Source organism: Zootoca vivipara, chromosome 7 (genome assembly GCF_965207765.1).
Source record: "Zootoca vivipara chromosome 7, rZooViv2.hap1.1, whole genome shotgun sequence".
Lineage (NCBI taxonomy): Eukaryota > Metazoa > Chordata > Lepidosauria > Squamata > Lacertidae > Zootoca > Zootoca vivipara.
Genome location: NC_142590.1, coordinates 29,881,686 through 29,901,671, shown reverse-complemented (window position 1 = coordinate 29,901,671; position 19,986 = coordinate 29,881,686). Strand labels below are relative to the sequence as shown.

General features: G+C 39.4%; 1 protein-coding gene across 33 annotated transcripts in view; it reads left to right on the top strand.

Moving 5' to 3' along the window:
• Positions 1 to 19,929, top strand: part of NEXN (nexilin F-actin binding protein) — a 29,565-nt gene extending 9,636 nt beyond the window's left edge. For 4 of the 33 annotated variants that reach the window (XM_035122323.3, XM_035122322.3, XM_088673186.1 and 1 more), the window contains exons 2-13: positions 3,216 to 3,301; positions 4,495 to 4,570; positions 5,019 to 5,167; positions 8,431 to 8,475; positions 11,317 to 11,514; positions 11,707 to 11,886; positions 12,298 to 12,486; positions 14,368 to 14,565; positions 14,863 to 15,084; positions 16,831 to 17,025; positions 18,309 to 18,669; positions 18,767 to 19,929. In XM_035122323.3, coding sequence (XP_034978214.3) covers positions 3,275 to 3,301; positions 4,495 to 4,570; positions 5,019 to 5,167; positions 8,431 to 8,475; positions 11,317 to 11,514; positions 11,707 to 11,886; positions 12,298 to 12,486; positions 14,368 to 14,565; positions 14,863 to 15,084; positions 16,831 to 17,025; positions 18,309 to 18,669; positions 18,767 to 18,780 — 1,854 coding nt within the window. In that variant the 5' untranslated portion in view covers positions 3,216 to 3,274 and the 3' untranslated portion in view covers positions 18,781 to 19,929. Of the gene's footprint in view, positions 1 to 3,215; positions 3,302 to 4,088; positions 4,281 to 4,494; positions 4,571 to 5,018; positions 5,168 to 8,430; positions 8,476 to 11,316; positions 11,515 to 11,706; positions 11,887 to 12,297; positions 12,487 to 14,367; positions 14,566 to 14,862; positions 15,085 to 16,830; positions 17,026 to 18,308 lie in introns of all 33 variants that reach the window. The other 29 variants (XM_088673179.1, XM_035122321.3, XM_088673180.1 and 26 more) reach the window with 13 other exon arrangements.
• Positions 19,930 to 19,986: the final 57 nt, after the last annotated feature.

The following is a 19,986-nucleotide window of genomic DNA, read 5'->3' as shown; positions in this document are numbered from 1 at the left end:
TTCTCAATCTGGCCCATGGATGGTCCAGAAATCAGCGTGTTTTTACATGAGCAGAATGTGTCCTTTTATTTAAAATGCATCTCTGGGTTATTTGTGGGGCCTGCCTGGTGTTTTTACATGAGTAGAATGTGTGCTTTTATTTAAAATGCATCTCTGGGTTATCTGTGGGGCATAGGAATTCGTTTATCCCCCCAAAAAAATAATAATCCGGCCCATCACATGGTCTGCGGGACAGTGGACCAGCCCACAGCTGAAAAAGGTTGCTGACCCCTGGTCTAGTGAATGTACCATCTCCTACTATACTCCTATACTGAATAGGTTATCCATATTGTCAAATAGCCCCTGCCTTCTTTCAGACATGTACTATTTGCACAAGCCCTCACAATATGAATTTATCTTTTTAACCAACAAGTGTCTATACATTTCCCTCACATTTTAAATTGTTTAAACATATTTATGGGCTGATTTTATCATATCAGTTGTAAGTTACCTTGATGTACTTCATGTGGACTATAAATTCCTGTATGTGATTATGCATGTGGGTACATGAATGCATAGAAAGAGTTTTGTGAATAGAGCTTTTTTCCAGCTATTATTAAAAGCAAAGTTGCTATCATATAAATGGCTGTCAGCAGCTTACATGCATAGCTTGCTCATGTATCCACAATCACAAGAGGTTATTCCAGCAAAACATATAAAATTCAAATACTCCCCTCCTTTTTTTGGAAAAAAAGAAGAAGTATGTGCTATAGAATTTTCAGAAAAGAGATGAATGTTCTAAATGCTTCTATTGTATAGAAAAGATATATTTAGAGACAGTGCGAATAGAGAACCAATGTTAACTTTGAATAGTAAAACAATGCAACAGCTCGCATGTGGCTCTTCTTAAACTCTGACTCCTGGCTACTTATCTGTTTAAGAGTGGCACTCATCATGTGCCCCTTTTCCAATGGGTGATGATGTTAACAATATAATAGCACTTAAATGCCATAAACAATGCTTCTTGACTTTTTATGGTTGCCATGACAGTGCAATTGGAATGCTAGCCTTACCCCCAATTTTCCCCCAAGAATGAGTTTTGATGGAGTATACCCTCCATAGTACTCTGGCTGCACCCCTTATTAAGCTGTTTCTGTATATTACTGAAATAAAACTGTGGTCACTTACCTGGCCTTGGAAGCAAGACAGGGTTGGAAAAACTTGTCTTCTACATAGGGTTGGATTAAGGGAGTGCCTGCCTGCCTGCCTGCCTTCAAACTTCTGTCCCTTTAAGAGAAGCAAACTGCATATGTATAAATATGCATTATTTAAAATCCAATGGATAGTTTCCTAATGGATAAACAACTTGGGTGGCAGCGGCAATGGAGTGGGGGGAAGATGAAGGGAGTTTAACACCTTCCATCCCTACCCACTATTATCTTCCCAAGCAGCTTGCATCTCACATCATCACCTGTTTTTTTTGGACCAACTGCATTTTCTGGGTGGCCTTCATGGGCAGCCACCATGTAGACCACACCATAGCAGCCTAATCTAGAACATGAAATACTGGTCTGGTTTCTCCTCCCATGTGTGCAGCTAGTGTACAAGGCAAAACTGGTAAAAAGCGTTCCTTGGCAACTGTTCCAATCTAGCCATTTAGAATTTGGGCTGGATCCAGATTGCAAACAGGCTGTTGCAGGAAGTGCACCCTTGCCCAGGACAGGCTGTACACCTTATTCCTGTCCAAAAGTGTCTCTCTCTTGTCTGGATTTAGATTCTTAGTAAGTGAAATGATAAATACATACAAGCCACCATGTGCCAACACTCCACATCTGCTAGCAAGTGACTCTCCCAAGGCAAAATTACTTCATTCAAGCCAGGGAAGTAATTTCAACTGCAAGAATGTGGGAGTCAGAAGCCATTAGCTTGGTCCCTTGTAGCAGATATTAGGCTTCCTTGAAGCTTTTGCAGACGACCAATCTCTTCGCATTTCCCCTCTTAACAATTTACGGTATGTGAAGGCTTAATCAGGATGCAGATTTTACTGTGGTGATATAACAGGGCTAGAAGAAGGAATGGGGGAAAGATTAGAAGAGCCTGAGATTGAGATCATCTGCATATGTGTGGTTGGTTCCAGAGCTAATGTGGTTTAGTGGTTAGAGGGTTTGAACAGGACTGAACAGTCCAAGGCCACTTTCTATCTCTCAGCCTAACTTACATAGCAGGTTTGTTTTGAGGATAAATTAGGGTAATGTACTGTGCATGATACCTTGTTTTCCTTGCATGAAAGATGTGATATAAACAGAATAACATTTCTATGTGGATATGAGGCCTTAATGTTTTATAAGACATGTTTTTTTTGTTTTATTTTTTTAAAATTATCTTTATTTAAATCATTAAAATGCAATACATAGAAAAAAGAATATGTCATTTACACAAATATTTGTTAAAAAGAAATAAAAAAGTTAACTTCCCAGTCACCACACATCACTTCGCTTCTAAATTCTCTTTAGTTTGCGTTCCTAACCATTGCGTTACATCTCTAGTTGAAATTATACAATCCCTTATTATTTTACTTATTTTACTTTCCATTTTCCCATCCTTTTTACAACTTTCCCCATTACAACTTAATTTAGACAGATCATCAACTCCATTTTTATATCCCTTTTCTTAAAATATTCCTCCACTACCCCCCATTCCAGTTTAGATTTTTGTTTAGGAGTATTCCTGATTGCAGCCATCATTATTTCCAAATTCATAAATTCTATTAATTTTATTTGCCAATCTTGGATTGTGGGCACCTCAGTTTTTCTCCATTTTTGAGCGATCAATAATCTTGCTGCTGCACATGCACACAAAAAGATACTTTTCCTATTTGCAGGCATGTTTTCTGGCATTATACTTAATAAAAGATATTCCGGTTTTTCTCCAAAAGTAATTTTCAGCATTTTCTTCATTTCTTCATATATTTCTCCCCCAAATTTAGAAATTTTCCTACAACTCCAGACATGTTTACAGGCTTCCAACCTCACTGGAAATGTAAATGTGCAGTTTGAATTTACTGGGAGGCGGGGGACTCAAGGCCCCCACTTTATTCTCTACTGGGATAGATACTGCAGGGACCTAGTTCTTGAGTACTTAGAGAGGGAGAGGGAGAGAACCACCACCACCCTCCTTAGTAATGTTTATAGATATATCAACCAAGTGAGGTCATATCTCTTTTTTTCCTTACAAAGGTAAAGCCTGGACACATCCCTTTTTGCACACTGCTGCTGCTAGATCACAGAAAGTAGCCATGAATGACGTTGCACAGAAGGCAGAGGTATGTATGGTGGTATGAAGGGGGAAGTACAAAGAATAAACTCTGGCTTTATTATAGTAGCCTAAATTAAATAATATAATATAACCAAGAGTCTTAGATCCTTGATTCTCAGCATGTGTGAAGTAGGCACCTGTAGGGTGAAGGGATAGTTGTTAGGGAATGCACACATCTTAGGGCTCTGCATATTTTCACTCTGTCCAGAAAACTGTGTGAGTTCACATGCACAAGGGGAAAAGGCATGCACAGATCATCATCCACTACTACTGAATGAATGGGGAAGCCACATTTGATAGGATTTCCATTTGTTACAGAAACTGTCCCTAAGATGTACATCTGACTTCTAGCCCAAAAATAATGCGTGTGTGTAATCCTAAAGCAAAAACTGTAGAGTATTTCAGTTTAAAACAGTACAATTGTCAAATGGTGAAGTTGTTCTGTGGCATTAAAATAAATGGAAAAGTAAAGAGAGGCAAAAAGTCTGGTTTAATTAGAAATTGTGTTGTTTTTTTAATTACAAGTTTTTCTAGACATGACTGTGATCCAACTGTTATTGGAAGCTTTAAGTTTAGGTTTAATACAAAAGCAACTTCATGAGAGCTTCCTATACCTGTGCAAAAGAAAGAGTCTGTTTTTCTCTTTAAAATCAAACATTGTAATGCAGCTCAGGTTCCGATTTATTGCCTGTCTCTTCAAAAGTCTCACATTCTGTCTAATATTCCATGCAATTTCTCTTCATCTGCTTCTACCATCTTTCTCTTGTCTTTGCCTTCTCCCTGTCTTCACAAAGATTCTGCTTTCTTCATCTAAACCTGTCCCAAAGTCCTATGTGCCCAAACTTCGAAAGGGTGATGTAAAGGATAAATTTGAAGCCATGCAGAAAGCAAGGGAAGAAAGAAATCAAAGGCGATCTAAGGATGAGAAGCAAAGAAGAAAAGAACAGTATGTTAGAGAAAGAGAATGGAACAGGCGAAAGCAGGAGGTCAATTCCTTTGCAAAAATTCATTTCTGTTACTTTTATTTCCTTTCAAGCTTTTAAAAATAACTTACCAACTTCTACACTGCAGTACTAATAAATATACTTTGATCCAGCAATATAAAATATTTTATAACCTTGCATAAACTCTCTAGATTTTTTACGTTTTAAATCCTTCAAAAAAAGAAGTGAAAATTGATGTTTCTTGTCCATTATTCAGATGATAGAACTACTTGCTTCTGATGACGAGGAAGAAAAGTCTAAAGTTGAGAAAGCTTATGTTCCAAAACTTACAGGTAAGAATTAAGAGTTAAAGTCTATTTTGCAAGAGATTGGACCTCCGTCACCTATCCTTTGGTAACAGCTCACCTCCTTCCTTAGGAAGTGTATTGCTCTGTAAATATACAAAAGCAAGGCACACTATGCTCTTTTTCCTATGAAGGGCAATTGACCAATGGTGGAAGTCATTCAGGAGCCACACAGCACCATGTGGCTGTATAATACGTTTTCTGTGTGCCATCTCATTTCTGGACCACTTGAAAATTAGTGCAAGAGCAGTAGCATGTCTCCCACAAGCTGCAAGGTCCCTATCCAAGCTCTAGACTATGCTTCTGTTCAACTTGCTACCTCCTCCTTCGCATTTCAAAACAAATATATTTATACTAATGAAAACTAGTGTTTTACGAATAAAGGATAGTCAGGTGATAAACTGAGGCATTCATTTTTCCCTTTCATTTTCCATAGGGACTGTCAAAGGGAAGTTTGCAGAAATGGAAAAGCAGAGGCAGGAGGAAGAAAGGAAAAGAATGGAAGAGGAAAGGAAGCGGAGGATTGAACAAGACATGATAGAGAAAAGGAAAATTCAGAGAGAACTAGCAAAGAAAGCACAAGAGGTAGGCTTATAGTAATTTACAATATCCCATTCAAATGTTAAAATTAAAAAAATCCCTAGCCATGTAAATTATAAACAGTAGTCTTCCACTTCTTACTGTACTCCCAAGACAAACAGTGCATTTGAAGCAACAGGTAGTATATGGAGCTTTTAAAAGCCTCTTTACCTACCACATCAGTATTTTGTTTACTATAACTATGTATTCTTCCATTCAATTATGTTGGGTATTTGAAACATTTTGTTTGTTTGCCTACATGGTCACAGAGTGTCATATTCAGAAATGAAGGAGATACAATGTTCTGATGTTTTAAATTGCTGAAAGTACAATTTGACCTCAGCAGCAAATGTTTATTTACAAAATGGAAGGGTTGCATTTGAATGTTAAGAGACTAACTGACCCTGGCTTGACTGTACTTGGTCCTCTCTGCAGAAAGTGGGTAAAACCAGGGCAAGTTATAAAGTCTCTTACCTACTGTACTGACACTGAATATCAATTCTGTAGCCATTTGTGAATGCAACATAGCCACATTCTTCCTTGGGGAGTGTCACATTTGGTGTGTTGCCTGCATTCTTGGCATTCAGTATTAAAGCGCCATTTTCTTTATGAGAATTGGGTGCTAGGATCAGGTGTCACATGCATTAATTTCCGAATGTGTGTATATGTATGAATGACTGGTTGCTATCAGTAGAAAAATGCCCTGTGCTGTGCCGGTACAACCACACTAATCAAGCCAATTTGCCAGTAATGCTCATATACCTTTCAGGCTTATAAGATGCAACATGTCACAAGATGCTGAAATATATGTTTTCTGGTATTTGAACAATAAGAGAAATAGAGAAAAGGTTATGCAAGGCAGTTTTTTACTGGTTTGAATAAGAAAATGCTCTTCTATTTGCTACGGAGGGAGAACGGTATGGTATGTTATAAGGTGAATTGCACTTGGAGTATCTGTAAAGGATCTGTATTACTGGTACTTATTAAAGTGTTTTTGTATTTTGAAATTGATAATCTATCAGTTCAAAAGCAGTTATGAGGCCAGTATTTTGTATGAAAAATGATTTGTTTGTTTCAGGGGATGAAATGTACAGAAGCAATTAAGATGCTTGTGATCTAACACTAATTATGGGACACGGCTGTTGTCCAGACCTTGTACTACAAGCCATTGCTCACAACTATAAAATAAATACCATTAGAAGTGCGTGTTCCTCAAAGCCACCCTTTACAGCATTGAGGAAGGTTGGCGATTTTTTGCCCTAAGGGCCCAAACAACCGCTTGGGTTAACTTGTCTGCTGTGCTACTGAAAGCTTTTTGCAAACAGGATAATTTGTGCAGCCATGCTTTCTTTAAAGCATTCCTTTCCAGCTTAACTCCTAAGAGCTGCATTCAACATTATGGTCAGAAGCCACCAGAAACCCCATGCAGTGTTCCCTGCTGGTTGCATGCTTCACCTTTATACTTCTGTGGAGCTGGAAGTTCCAGAAGTACAGATACGACATATGACAGGAGAGGCAAGATGTTAGCTTTACATGCTGCAGAGCCATAGCTGCAGGGGGGTGGCTAGCCAGGTTTTTTGTCCCAGGTGAAGCCTCCATTGGGGTGCCATTGAGGGTACCTGCCTGTGTGTGTGTGTGTGTGTGTGTGTGTGTGTGTGTGTGCAAATGTGCAAATGCACATGAGGAGTGCCAAACTCGGTCTTCGACCCGGGTAAAATAAAGCCTAGTTTTGCCCCTGCATGCTGTGTGTTGTGTTGTATGTTGACATGGGCTTTTGGGTGACCTCCACACAGGCATTGTAGCATTTCAATTTACCCAAAACTTTTGATCACTGGAAAGGTGCCCTTTTAGAATTCTTTCTCTTGTTTTACAATGCAACAAACATTCATTGTTGCTGTAGACAGTAACTAAGCCACCCTCAGCCTGCCAGAAATTCCAGTATTCTCAGTATCATAATGAAAGGTGAAGCATGAGTAATAAAGGTCTAACTGAACAGTTAACCTTACAGACTGTGGCAAGTAGTGGTTGCCAAATATTTAATTGAAGCAGAGAATGCCTGTGTATTGTGGGAACTACAGTCATACCTCGGTTTAAGTACGCCTCGGTTTGAGTACTTTCCGTTTAAGTACTCTGTGGACCCGTCTGGAACGGATTAATCCACTTTCCATTACTTTCAATGGGAAAGTTCGCTTCAGGTTAAGTACACTTCAGTTTAAGTACTCCGCGGATCGTCTGGAATGGATTAATCCACTTTCCATTACTTTCAATGGAAAAGTTCGCTTCAGGTTAAGTACGCTTCAGGTTAAGCACAGACTTCCAGAACCAATTGTGTACTTAAACCGAGGTACCACTGTAAAGGATGGTTTTACACATTAGATATTCACACTAGATGTTATAGGCACCCTCAAATGAATACAGTGTGTGAAATTTAGGAAAGCTACCTTAAATTGTTATTGTTGTAATTATATTTATATTTATATCCTGCCTCCCCCCCCCAGTCCTAACCCAAACTCAGTCCCGGACATTATCGAGGAAACAAGAGCTTGGTCCACTCTGATCACATTTGAGTATTTATATGTGCAAAATGTTACATGTGGCTCATAGTTGAAGGACCTACGTATCCACAAATGAGCACAAAATAGGGTTGTGTGAAGGAATCGGCACGTAGATTAAGGCCTTGGGCAGACATTATTCTCCAGGAGGAAATCTCAACCCAGTAAGCACGTTAGGCTGTGGAGTAAGATACAAATTAAGGGCACTGTTCTGGAGTAGCAAGAATTTTTAAGGCTTTCCAGATCACAGGGACAAGGAGACTGTGCTTTTCCAGTGGGCATGCTTCAGCTCAGTTCACCTGTTACCAACCCTTCACCAGCCATCTACTGCAGGTCTCCTGGGGCCTGCTGGTTTTGCTGCTTGCACGAGAGGACAAAACGGGGGCTCTGTCCAACACATCACAGGCCATGGTACAAAGTTAGTGGGTTGTGTTCAGCGTGGGAGCTTTCTAGATGTTGCACATGGTGTACGTTGGAGGGGGGCATGCTAAAGTCTGAACCTCTTGCGCAGTTGAGGTAAATACATCTGGAGAGCAATGTCTGACCAGCGGCTGCTTAGATTAGATGTACACACTGGAAGCGCACCTTTTAACGCCACATTTCGACTTGTCATTCGGCACAATATTTTCATATTTTTTTTTTAAAAAAAATGTTTTTTTTGCAAGGGGGAACCAAAGAGCCAAAGTAACATTATTGTGTGAAATTCTTATTTAATAGATTGATGAGCAGTTAAACAATTCGGGAAGCGAATCGGCACCGGAGGTAATCATACTTCTTTACCATGAAACATTCACCTATTTGTGACTCACTGTTTATTACATATCTAGTAATGGCTGGGTTAAACAAAAGCACTTGGGAAAGACACGAAAGCACACTTTGGTAGCAGAGTAGACTATCAGACTGATCAGTGCTTTCGGCACTCGCCATGAGGTAAATGTGACCAGAATGACAATGACTTTTCCTTCTTTACACTGTGACTTTTCTTGGCTCTTTGCCATTTGCCGGTACCTGCTGATGACATGGATGCCTGCAAATTATTTTACAATGCTGTTTCTTAATCTGTTTACTTAATCTGCTTCTCGCCGGGGCTGAAGGGAATGGTAGTGTAATACAATTGGAAGGCACCATGTTGCTTAGCCCTATTCTTACAGTAATGTGAAGTGCATTCTGAAATGAGGTCAGTAGCCCCAAGGTAAATGTTGTGGTCTCATAAACCCTAAGACTGCTACCGTATTTACTGCTTCAATTTATGTAATGCCGTTATAGACACATTGTATGTGGCCTGTGGGCTACCTGCAGACAGCACTATCTTGATTCCACTATGGCAGTTGCAATACATCTACCGTGTTTCCTTGAAAATAAGACACTGTCTTATATTTATTTTTCCTCAAGAAGACACACTATGGCTTATTTTCAGGGGATGTCTTATTTTTATTACGCGTCCAGCCTCGCCTCTTCCTTGGCACCCTCCAGAACTGCGCCTATCACTATGTCTTATTTTTGGGGTATGGCTTATATTGCACAAATGCTTAGAAATCCTGCTACGGCTTATTTTATGGGTATGTATTATTTTCAGGGAAACAGTGTACATACAGTAATTAACAGGAATTAGGAATGCATCTACACATTATGCTCTGAGACAACATTCCCCCACCCCCCAAAAAGTTGTGGAACAAGTTAATAGCCAAATGATTAACTAGACACAAGAGTGTCTTAATTAAAGCCAGCTTAGGCTTTCAGAGCTGTTCACTTTCTAAGATTGTCTTTATGAAGTCCTTTGAAATTTTTATGTTATTTGCCTTGGCAGTATCTTTTAAAATTTAAGATCCCTCAAGAAACTGGCTACATTTTAAATGACTAAGATTTAGGTAGTCCCAGATGGGAAAGGACCCTTGCTTGAAGCTAAGCTGATTTGCATCTGGTCAGTACTTGAGTGTGGGGTTGCTTGAGAATCCTAGTCTTAAATTCTATAATGGGAGAAAACATAACAATCAAGTGAATAAAAATGACATTGCTGAACTCTCCCCACCCCTTGGACCACTTGAAAATTGCTGATGGACTTGGCAGGCCACTTAATGGTTTTCCTGCCTGTTGTAGCAATTTTAACAGCTGTGGTAGATGCTGTGTGATTTTTCATTGTATTTTCATTACTATCTGTTGTGTTGTATTTTAACGCTGCAATCTGAATTTTATAGATTGCAAATGGTAATCCAATAAAATACAAAAAAAACACACAAAAGAAGCAATGAAAATCAACATGAGTATTTAATATCAACGTGCCTTGGACCACCTCAACGAAAGCTCATGGGCCATTGATAGTCCATGAATCACAGTTTGGGTACTCCTGTTCTAATGTATTTACCAGAAATTAGGCTAACAAAACGTTTTCAGATATCCTACCATGATTCCATGGAGTGTAACTCCCATCTGCTGACAGTCATCAAAATAGCTGCTACTGCATGAAAGTGAATTCTTCTGCATAGTGGATGAGGAGCATAGAATCTGACACAAGAATTACTACACTGCTGCATGGTCCCACAATTTTATCATGCCCTTTGTGTGGTACCACCAGTTATTAACACCATGGTGTTTTTCTGTATTTTTTATTTTTGCATGGAAAGTAGGTTTGAGGACAGAAGAGGGTACCATCCCAGGGCTGTGTGTATGTGTGTGTGTGTGTGATCTTCTTTTCCTAGCAAGTGTTGTAATAGGAATTGTAATACTGAAGTGTAGTAGATCTGTGCCTGTATTAGTAGTACTTCCCACATATTCATTTATATCATACTCACCGAAGTGGCACAAATAGGAGTGCCCTGCCCACTAGAGATGGTCCAGATAAACATGGACCTTCTATAGTTTTATTTGAGCATATGCCCCAGGCATTTAATAACCATATCTGCTCTATTTATTCAAGAGCATCCTTTCACACTTCACAACATTTACCTAGATCAGATTAGGAAAGGGTATTTACTACATTTGGAGCTAATCTTCTGTACCCCCCACCCATCTTTTAATGCTTGAAAAGTAGAAGTAAAGCTCAATTAAATAGATGTTGTTGTCTTGAAATAACTCTTATCAACTTAAGTACCTGGTAAGCAGCATATCAATGTCAAATTAGGTGCTCAGCTTCTATCCGGACTGGGTTTTTACCTGAATGACCTGAAGTTTTGAGAAAAAGATACAGTAAATGGAGTCACAATATGTTTGAATCTCTCAATTGTCACGGACTTACTAGGTGGTTTAGGCAAGTCAGTCTTAGCTTCTCCATCAGCAATATAGGAATAATACTCACCTACCTTACAGGGTTGTTGTAAGGACTACAAACAGCTTCATAGATATATATTATTCTGCTGAATGTTCAGAAGTGCTGTGCTGATGGCATGATTCAAGTATTCACAAATGATTGACAGCAGCTGTCCCCAGAGCTGGAGCAGCATCTCCTCCTAATGCCATTTTGCTACCCTAAAGACAGTCAGCTGTGGCCACAGATTTTGTACAGACACCCTCCAAGAAATTTAACATTTTGGTGGAAGCGTAATTCTTCAAGGCAGTAGTAGTCGCACAGTCCAAATGTTCACAGCGACATTTGTTTTTTAACAACAGGAAGGTGATGATTCATTGCTAGTGACAGTAGTTCCCGTAAAACCTAGCAAAACACCTGGGAAGATGAAAATAAGTTTTGAGGACCTAGAGAGAGAGAGAGAAGAACAAGAAAGGCGAAAGCTTGAAGAAGAAAAGCGATTGAGATATGAGCAGGAAAAGCAAGCTCTCAGGGAAGTCAAATATTTCTCACCAGATGTGGTAAGCAAGATTGCATGGGGAACCCCTTGCATTTGACCCTAAGCATGCTTCATTGGAAAAAGGCCCCAGTTATTACAGCAAAACTTGCTTCCAACTAAATGGATTCAGGAGTGCAGGGAAACCTGGGATTTTAAGTCTGCATGCATTGAATATCATGAGGATTTAAGTCGGAATAACAAACTTTGTATGTAGGATGAAGATGAAATGCTTGACAGCGAAAGAAAAGAATCACCCAGCCCTGGCAAAGTGAAACTAACATTTGAAGAATTGGAAAGACAGAGACAAGAAAATCAGAAAAGGCAAGCAGAGGAAGAGGCGAGGCAACGTCTGGAAGAGGAAAAGCGTGCCTTTGAGGAGGCAAGGCAGAAAATGGTAAGCATATGGAACAAAATATGGTCTTAGTGGAGGATGGATGGACTTGGAGACATGTATGCCTGACCATATGAATAGTCAAAGCACGGGGACACATGCAACCCTGCCTCAGTGTTCTCTCTCACATCATGTCCTCCATGAATCCTTGTGCTGTGCACGGGACTTCCACTTGCATTTGCTTGAATATTACTTGAATTACTGTACTATTTAATTATATCTATTTTAGCTTCCATGCATGACCTTTGGTATATTTTAGTGGGAAGGGGGTGGGAATCTACCGGTATATACATTATTTTAATTCTAAACCTTTTTCTTGGTTACTTTTAAAAGTTCAATAGCTCTCAAATTTGCTGCACCTTTCATTATTATTATTATTTACCAGTAAATGGTTTTTTCCCTCTTTCCTGAAAGCTAAATGAAGATTATGATGATCAGGAAAATGAAAATTCTGTCAAGGAGTTCCGTCCTGGGAAACTGATACTTACCTTTGAAGAAATAGAAAGGCAGAGGCAAGAAGAAGAAAAAAAGAGAACAGAAGAGGAAGCCAGAAGGCGCATAGAAGAAGAGAAAAAGGCATTCGCTGAAGCAAGAAAAAGCATGGTAAGTCATTTATTTATTGATAAAAAATACTTGTATACCACTATTTTACAAAAATATACAGAGCAGTTTGCCAATTATATCTATACAATCAAAACTATGTAATAATTTTAAACCATCAACAAATTTAAAGAGCATCAACAAACTATCCCCAAAGTATTCCCAATTGCTTGGATAAGCCTAGCAACATAGAAACGTTTTTAGCAAACACTTTAAGGTCAAGGGGAGGTGCCCACTAAATCTCTCTTGGAAGAGCATCACATAGGACTGGGCTGATGACACTATATGCCCCATTTCGTGTTAATGTAAAATGAGCCTCAACAACTTGCATGATGACCAGCACATTTTAGTCACTTTGGTGGCATCTCTCTCTCTCTCTGTACACACAAGAGGAGGAATCCAACAGCTTAGTGGGTCACATAGATCGCTCAAGGCAAACTGTAGCAGGAAAACCAACTAGTCCATAAGCTTCAACAAACTTGCTCTTCAGTCTCCACATGACAGGCGTTTCCCACCAAATTTCCCTTGTAGTGCCCATGTCTCCTTTCTGTTGCAAGAGCTCCCCCACAATATTTGCAGAGAGGCACCCAAGGGTGCAAATTATGCTCATGGGATTATAATCTGCAGAAGATCAGAAACACACCGTTCTGTTTCAATTTACTGAAATTAGCACACATAAATACAAAGCATGTCCTTCAAGAACTTGTTTCCATTAAATATGCAACTGGTCCCTGTCCCATAACCATGTTACTCTGTTTCATATGAGCTTGGCAAAGGAAAAGGCTAGCAGTTTAAGAAGTTAGGATAAAAAATGCCATCCTCTAATTTAGCTCAGAAGAATAGCACTTCTTGGAGCTACTAATAAGTAAGTAGGGATTGCGACCATTGTGCAGAGGGTAAAGATTCCATCTGGTGAGGAAATGGAGCATGTGGTGTTTTGTTTTAAATGTGGGAACATCACGGAGCATTTGGTTTCAATTTCCTATTTGAAATAACTGATTAGTGTCCAGATCCTGTGTCAGCATTCTGCTGGCAGTGTTTGTAGGGTTGGATTTATTTAGTATTTCACTTTTCACAATCCTTTAATACATTAATGTGCTTTGGTACATTAACATCTTACCTTTCCCCGGACAAGCTGTAACTTCCATATACATAACTGCCCTGTCGACTGAAGGTGTGTGTGTGTGTGTGTGTGTTTTATAATCAGAGTTCATTATGAGGAAGTTGATCCCCTTAATTTCAATGGAGATTTTATCCAAGAAGCAATCTTTTATATCAAACCCTTAATGCAGAGTTACAAATAAGCGAACATATCACAACTATCATTAAGCATAGCTGCACTCTAGACCAAAAAACACCTGTACATATAAATTTTATAGGTTTGGAGCAAGAGAAAAGCCTGCAAAGGAGGCCTAGTCGAAGCTGATTTTCTTAGTTCTTTCTTCCAATCAGGCGCTGCCGTCACCCCTGAAAAGCTTTTCCAGACTTTTGCTGAATTGAGATGGGGGGATAACATGGGTGTAGCCAGGGTTTTTGTTGGGGGTGGGTGGGGCAGGATTTTTGTTAGTGCAGAACCAACGTGATTGGTCAGTTACTTAAGTATTTCTATTGTTTTACTTGATATGGGAGAGCAACTCCCCCCCCCCGCTCGGCTACGCCCATGGGGGTTAAGGAGAAGGCATACTGAAAAATCATATAGAAGCTCTTTTTGTGAGTGCCAGAGGTTTGCTGGGGGATGTTGAGGAGCCAAATAAAGTGAACCTCTTCCAGGGTTTCTCTAGATCCAAGTCACTTTGTGGATCTAAATTATAATATAATATAATGGGATGCTCAACACAAATGTAATCTTTCATCAGTGCAATGATAAAACTATATTTTGAACAGAGTCCAGATGATGAGCTTTCGTCAATGTCTAAAACTGTATCCCAAGAATCTCTCACACCTGGAAAACTGGAAATTAACTTTGAGGAGCTACTGAGACAGAAAATGGAAGAAGAAAAGAGGCGTACAGAAGAGGAGCGCCGACAAAAACTGGAAATGGAAAAGCAGGAATTTGAGCAGCTCAGACAAGAAATGGGAGAGGTCTGTCAATTCTTAACATGAATGGTTGTGATAAGTGCATGCAGAATTTTCTGCTTCTTGAATTAATATGCGGGGTGAGAAAAGCATGCAGTTTAAAAGCTTGTTGTGAAAAATTAGAGTTAGTAGCTAACTGGACTTCAAAATAAACAGCAGGCAGGGGGTTGCGGACCCAGGCAATTCAATGCCACTGCTCAAAGCAATGTAAATTACATAATTAATGCTGTGTTATTTAAGCACTGCACATATTTAGGTGTTTTTTGCATTTGATAACTTTGTGGCATATTTTCCTTTAAATAGGAAGAGGAGGAGTGTGAAACCTTTGAGCTAAGCAGGGAATATGAGGAGCTAATACGATTAAAAAGAAGTGGTTCTATTCAAGCAAAGAACTTGAAGAAAAAGTTTGAGAAAATTGGGCAGCTGTCCGAAGAAGAAATACAGAAAAAAATTGAAGAAGAGAGAGCAAGGAGAAGAGCTATGGATCAGGAAATAAAAGAAAGGGAAGCAGAGAAATTTCAAGAGGTAGGTCCCATTTTAAATTCAGTGGCTCCCTTGCGCTAGCTTCTGCGAGAGCTTGTGTGGCTACAAGACTTGAAGCCTTGCTGATAGCTCTGAAGCACTGTTTGTGTAAACCTGTCTCCACACGGTTACTACTTTTGCATAACTGGATCCTATGGGATGGTGGGAATGTTTCAATCTAGCAACTGCAGGTAGGAAAGGTCACATACAGTTACCAAATTTAGATGTTGCTGCATTGTGTGATCCAACCACGGAAAACTTGCAACCATAATACAGACATGTACTCTTATCTACCAAAGGAGCAGTATTCTGAATCTGCCTCATGATAACATCTGAGCACCACTGGCTTGGATGAACAGGTCTTGTTTTTGTTTTTCTTTAACCATTTTGAAAAAAATGTGAAAGTGCTTTTAAAAAAAAAAAAAAATTGCATAGTGTGCACAGGACAATACAGTAGTACCTTGACTTACGAATGCCTCGACTTCCGAAGGTTTCGACTTACAAAGTCCGCAAACCCGGAAGTATTTTCGCCATGCACGCGTTCTGCGCAAAGCACAAAATCGCACTTTGCGCATGCGCAAAACGGACCGCCTTCGTAAGTCAAGGTACCACTGTATACTACAGATTTACTGTAATCAAGCTGTAATTTTACACAACTAGTTATAGGTATCAGCTAGTAGCCCAAGAAGTGGATGTGAATCCCCCATTTGGACGCTTGCAAAAACACTTTTACTTCAAACAAGCCTATCCAGATAAGCATTTGCTTTTAAATTTTACTGATTTTCCTGGGTTAAAATGTAGTCTTATACGGTATGTATATACAGTGTCTGTGTGGCTAAACAGAAACTATGCTGATCACCTTCAGGCATGGCTCTGCTATGCCAGCAGACCAGGCATAGGCAAACTTGTCCCTCCAGATGTTTTGGGACTACAACTCCCATCATCCCTGACCACTGGTCCTGTTAGCTTGGGAGTTGTTGTCCTAAAACATCTGGCGGATGTCTATGCCTGCAGCAGACCGAACAAAGTTGTTCCAGAGATCTACTAAATTTAAGAGTACAAAAAGAATCCTCTGTGGTCAGAACAACCACATTCTGTCTAATGTTTTCTTTCCCTGCCTTTTGAAATGGATTTGGGCAAAAAGGAATATCTAACTCCAGGAACCTATTAAATATGATGCTTATCTTCAGCATGTCACATCTAGTCTGAATGCTACCATATGTCACACCGTTAATGCCGTATATCTGATTGCTACTGTATAGTGACAATGAAATTTTACTTTTTTTGCCCTGCATCTTGTTTTGATGCCCTGCATCTTTGCTCCTATTTTACCTCTAGCGAGGTAGATGAAAATTCCTTTTCAGATTTCATGCGCATTATCTCCACAAAATGGAAAGATCAAGTAGGCTTATAGGCAGTAGTATTTATGATCTAAGTTTCCTGCAAATCATGTAGCAACCACCACCCTTTCAGGATTATAAAGCTTAGAATTTTTTAATTGTGACAGGGCACTGTAATTTCTTTTCCCTGAAGCATTAAATTATGGTGATACTAAAGGATATGCTTTATGTCAGTAGAAACTTGTTTTGTTTTGCCTTGACATCTTGTGGTAACAGACTATATATATTCAATTTATTTAGTAGCGAGTTTTCTGCCTGCTTTCCATATCCAGTAATAACAGCTCTCTCGCTCCCCTACGCTTTCCAAAAACTTGGTGCCACCTCACAATGTTTTTAATTATTATTCCAGGAAGATGAAGTAGATGTAAAGCCAGCCACAAAATCTGAAGCTCCATTTACACACAAGATAGACATGAAGGCTCGATTTGAACAAATGGCAAAGGCAAGAGAAGAGGAGGAACAGAGAAGAATTGAAGAACAAAAAATGCAACGCATGCAATTCGAACAGAAGGAAATTGATGCTGCATTGCAAAAGGTGATGCAGGTGATTTTTGCATGCCCAAGCTATTAGCAAAGTGTCAAGTCAAGTGAGATCAGGGATTTGCTCTGTGGAGTCAGGAACCCACAAAAGTGACTGGGTTTAGTGGGGGCAGGGAAGGGAACGTAAAACAAAACCAAGGAAATGCCCTAACCTTGAAGGGGTGGGAAAGTGGGGCTCCCCCCCCCCCGGTGCAACAGCGAATTCCCTTGGAGAAACAGCATCCTTTCTCTTTCGTTATCTTTGCTGTGTGACATTTCCCCTACCCCAGTCCTTCTTTGGGGCTCATTCTCCTTTTCCCACCGCCTTAAAATTCATGTTAGCCACCCCAAAGTAATAAACTCTTCCCTTGCAGAACCCCTGCAGCCATAACTCCGACATTGGGGAGGCCTCATCCCCTCAAAATGGGAGACCATACCTGCAAATGCGTCCACGTCTCACGGGCAATAATATACTTTAAGGTGCTCTGCATAAATAGCCTTAGGTGCAACTGCTTACAATTTGGCAGGGTTCATCAATTCTGGAGGGGCTCCTATGCCTGCAAATTTTATCTATCGCTCTGAAAACGGAAAGCGTATTTAGGGTATTGTCCTTTACAGTGAATAGAAGGAAAGCAGGGGTTTTGTTTGTAAGAGATAAAAATTTGCTTCTCAATACGTCAATTGGAAAGTGCTTCGATAAGGCTGCATCCTGTTGTTACATCCACAAGTTTAATCTTGGAGTCAATGCACATCCCTAAAAAGTTGAGCTCTTAAAAATTGAAAGCCTATCTACATGCAGGTTTGTTAGAGTAAGAGATGATCTATTATCTAGCAGAAGCTCTGGGTACATCAGTGGAACCCATGCTTGTTTTTTTGGCAAGCGGGCAGGGATTACTATTGCATTGTTCTACAAGGCCTAGAAAACACAAAACATTAAAGGCTAAAATAGCCTGGTTATCCCACTGACTTGTTTTTGAAACTTAGGCTTGCTTCTCTTTGCAGAACTCCATCCTTGCATTGTTTTAGTTGTCACACTAGTGTGGTTAGTGAGACTGTTGTGATAGATGTTGAGAATAGCTGTACCTATTGTAAAAAAATAGGAGGGACCCAGAGGATATTGTCCAAACCTCTGCAATGTAAGAATACACAGCATCCCATACAGGGATCAAACCTGCAATCTTGGTGTTATCAGCGCCACACTAAACCAACTGAGCTATGCAAGCTATGACCATACTGGTACTGTTCAATGTGATGTACAGTATAATGTGTTTTAGCATTTGTTGTTGCAATTTATATTTCAAAATGCAGAAAAAGGAAGAGGAGGAGGAAGAGGATGGCAGCATTGTTAACGGCTCAGTCTATGAGGATGAAGAACAGCAAGCACGATCTGGTGCTCCATGGTTCAAGAAGCCTCTTAAAAATGTGTCTGTTGTGGATAGCGAACCAGTAAGGTTTACTGTTAAAATAACTGGGGAACCCAAGCCAGAGGTTACTTGGTGGTTTGAAGGTGAAATGTTGCAGGACTGCGAGGACTATCAATATATTGAGAGAGGAGAAACCTACTGCCTTTACTTACCAGAAACCTTCCCAGAAGATGAAGGAGAATATATGTGTAAAGCAGTGAACAGCAGAGGAACAGCAGCTAGCACCTGTATTCTCACGATTGAGAGTAAGAGTTAGTGTTTTTAAAAAGTTCTCAGATCTTCAGTTCTTGCTCATGTTTGTTGATCTTTTCTTAACTTTTTCTTTTCTTTTCTCTTCTCTAGCTGATGACTATTAATATCCTACTTTTTCTGGAGCCTTCCTTCCCTAAATTTACTGCATCCATCTTTCTTTCTCTCTCCTGTGGTGGGGCCAACAAGAAGTTGTCTATCATTCCTCAAATAAGATACCCAATTGCCAGATTTATCTCATGGTTTCAGACTGAAGTTTGGCAACAGAAGTTTTGTTCATTTGACATACAAGGGCTCAATTTCCAAATTTCCACTTGTAAACAGCATTGTGGCTGCTTGTTAATGCCACTGAAATTGCTTCTGTGACAAGGAGATTCTTATCAGGAAAGCCAAACTGTTCATATGAAACAGCTTGTCATATGATCTCATCAAAATGCACGATTGTCTTGAATGTGATCGGCTACTTCATGTAAGGTTACCCTAAGTAGCAGACTACTTAATGTTAGTTTTCATATAGAAAATTCAGCCAAAACCATATACAAAAACAGTATTAAATCCAAAGACCACTTAATTCGCACTACATAAAAATGATATTTATTTCTTTGGTCCTGGAAGCTTTGAGAGCAAAAAGTATATTTTTTGGTTAAACTATTAAGTAGCCAAAAATAATGTAGTGGTTTATTTAAGTTATGCCTTTGTTTAATGCAACTTTTCCTTTAATATGCTTTAATAAAATTAAACCAAGATTATAATGGCTTGAAAGCAGAATTATGTAACTAAATGTGTACACACATTTGTATGTCATGTTCTTTGAAATAAAACATTTGCATTTGTTTTGTATTAGATGGTAGGCATTGTCCAGCATCTTGCTTGGAATATTGAACCAAATTTGCATCTTTCAGGTTGGAAGTGTTAGAATCATAGTGAATGTTTCAACTTACATCTCGTATTGTACAATTTACTGAATCATCTCACTCAGTATTTACCAGACACAATACAGAAATATGTATGTATATCAAGATATTACAGCCATGCTTTTTGCTACATGAGAAGCAACCAACTAAAATGTGTGCTGGAATGGAGAGATACGGAAGAAATTTGCATAATCTTCCATGGGATTTTGGCTTACATTTATTGAACAGGAAAACTGATTTACATTTTATGCAGGAGATAACTGGGTCTCTTCCTTACGATGTACCAAATGACTTATTCTGTACCCGAACTGGAAGGTTAATAAATATGTTCAGTTCCTAAAATTGAGTATGTTCTTTATTTAATATTTGCATAGCTGCAAACACTGGAAGAAATGATAA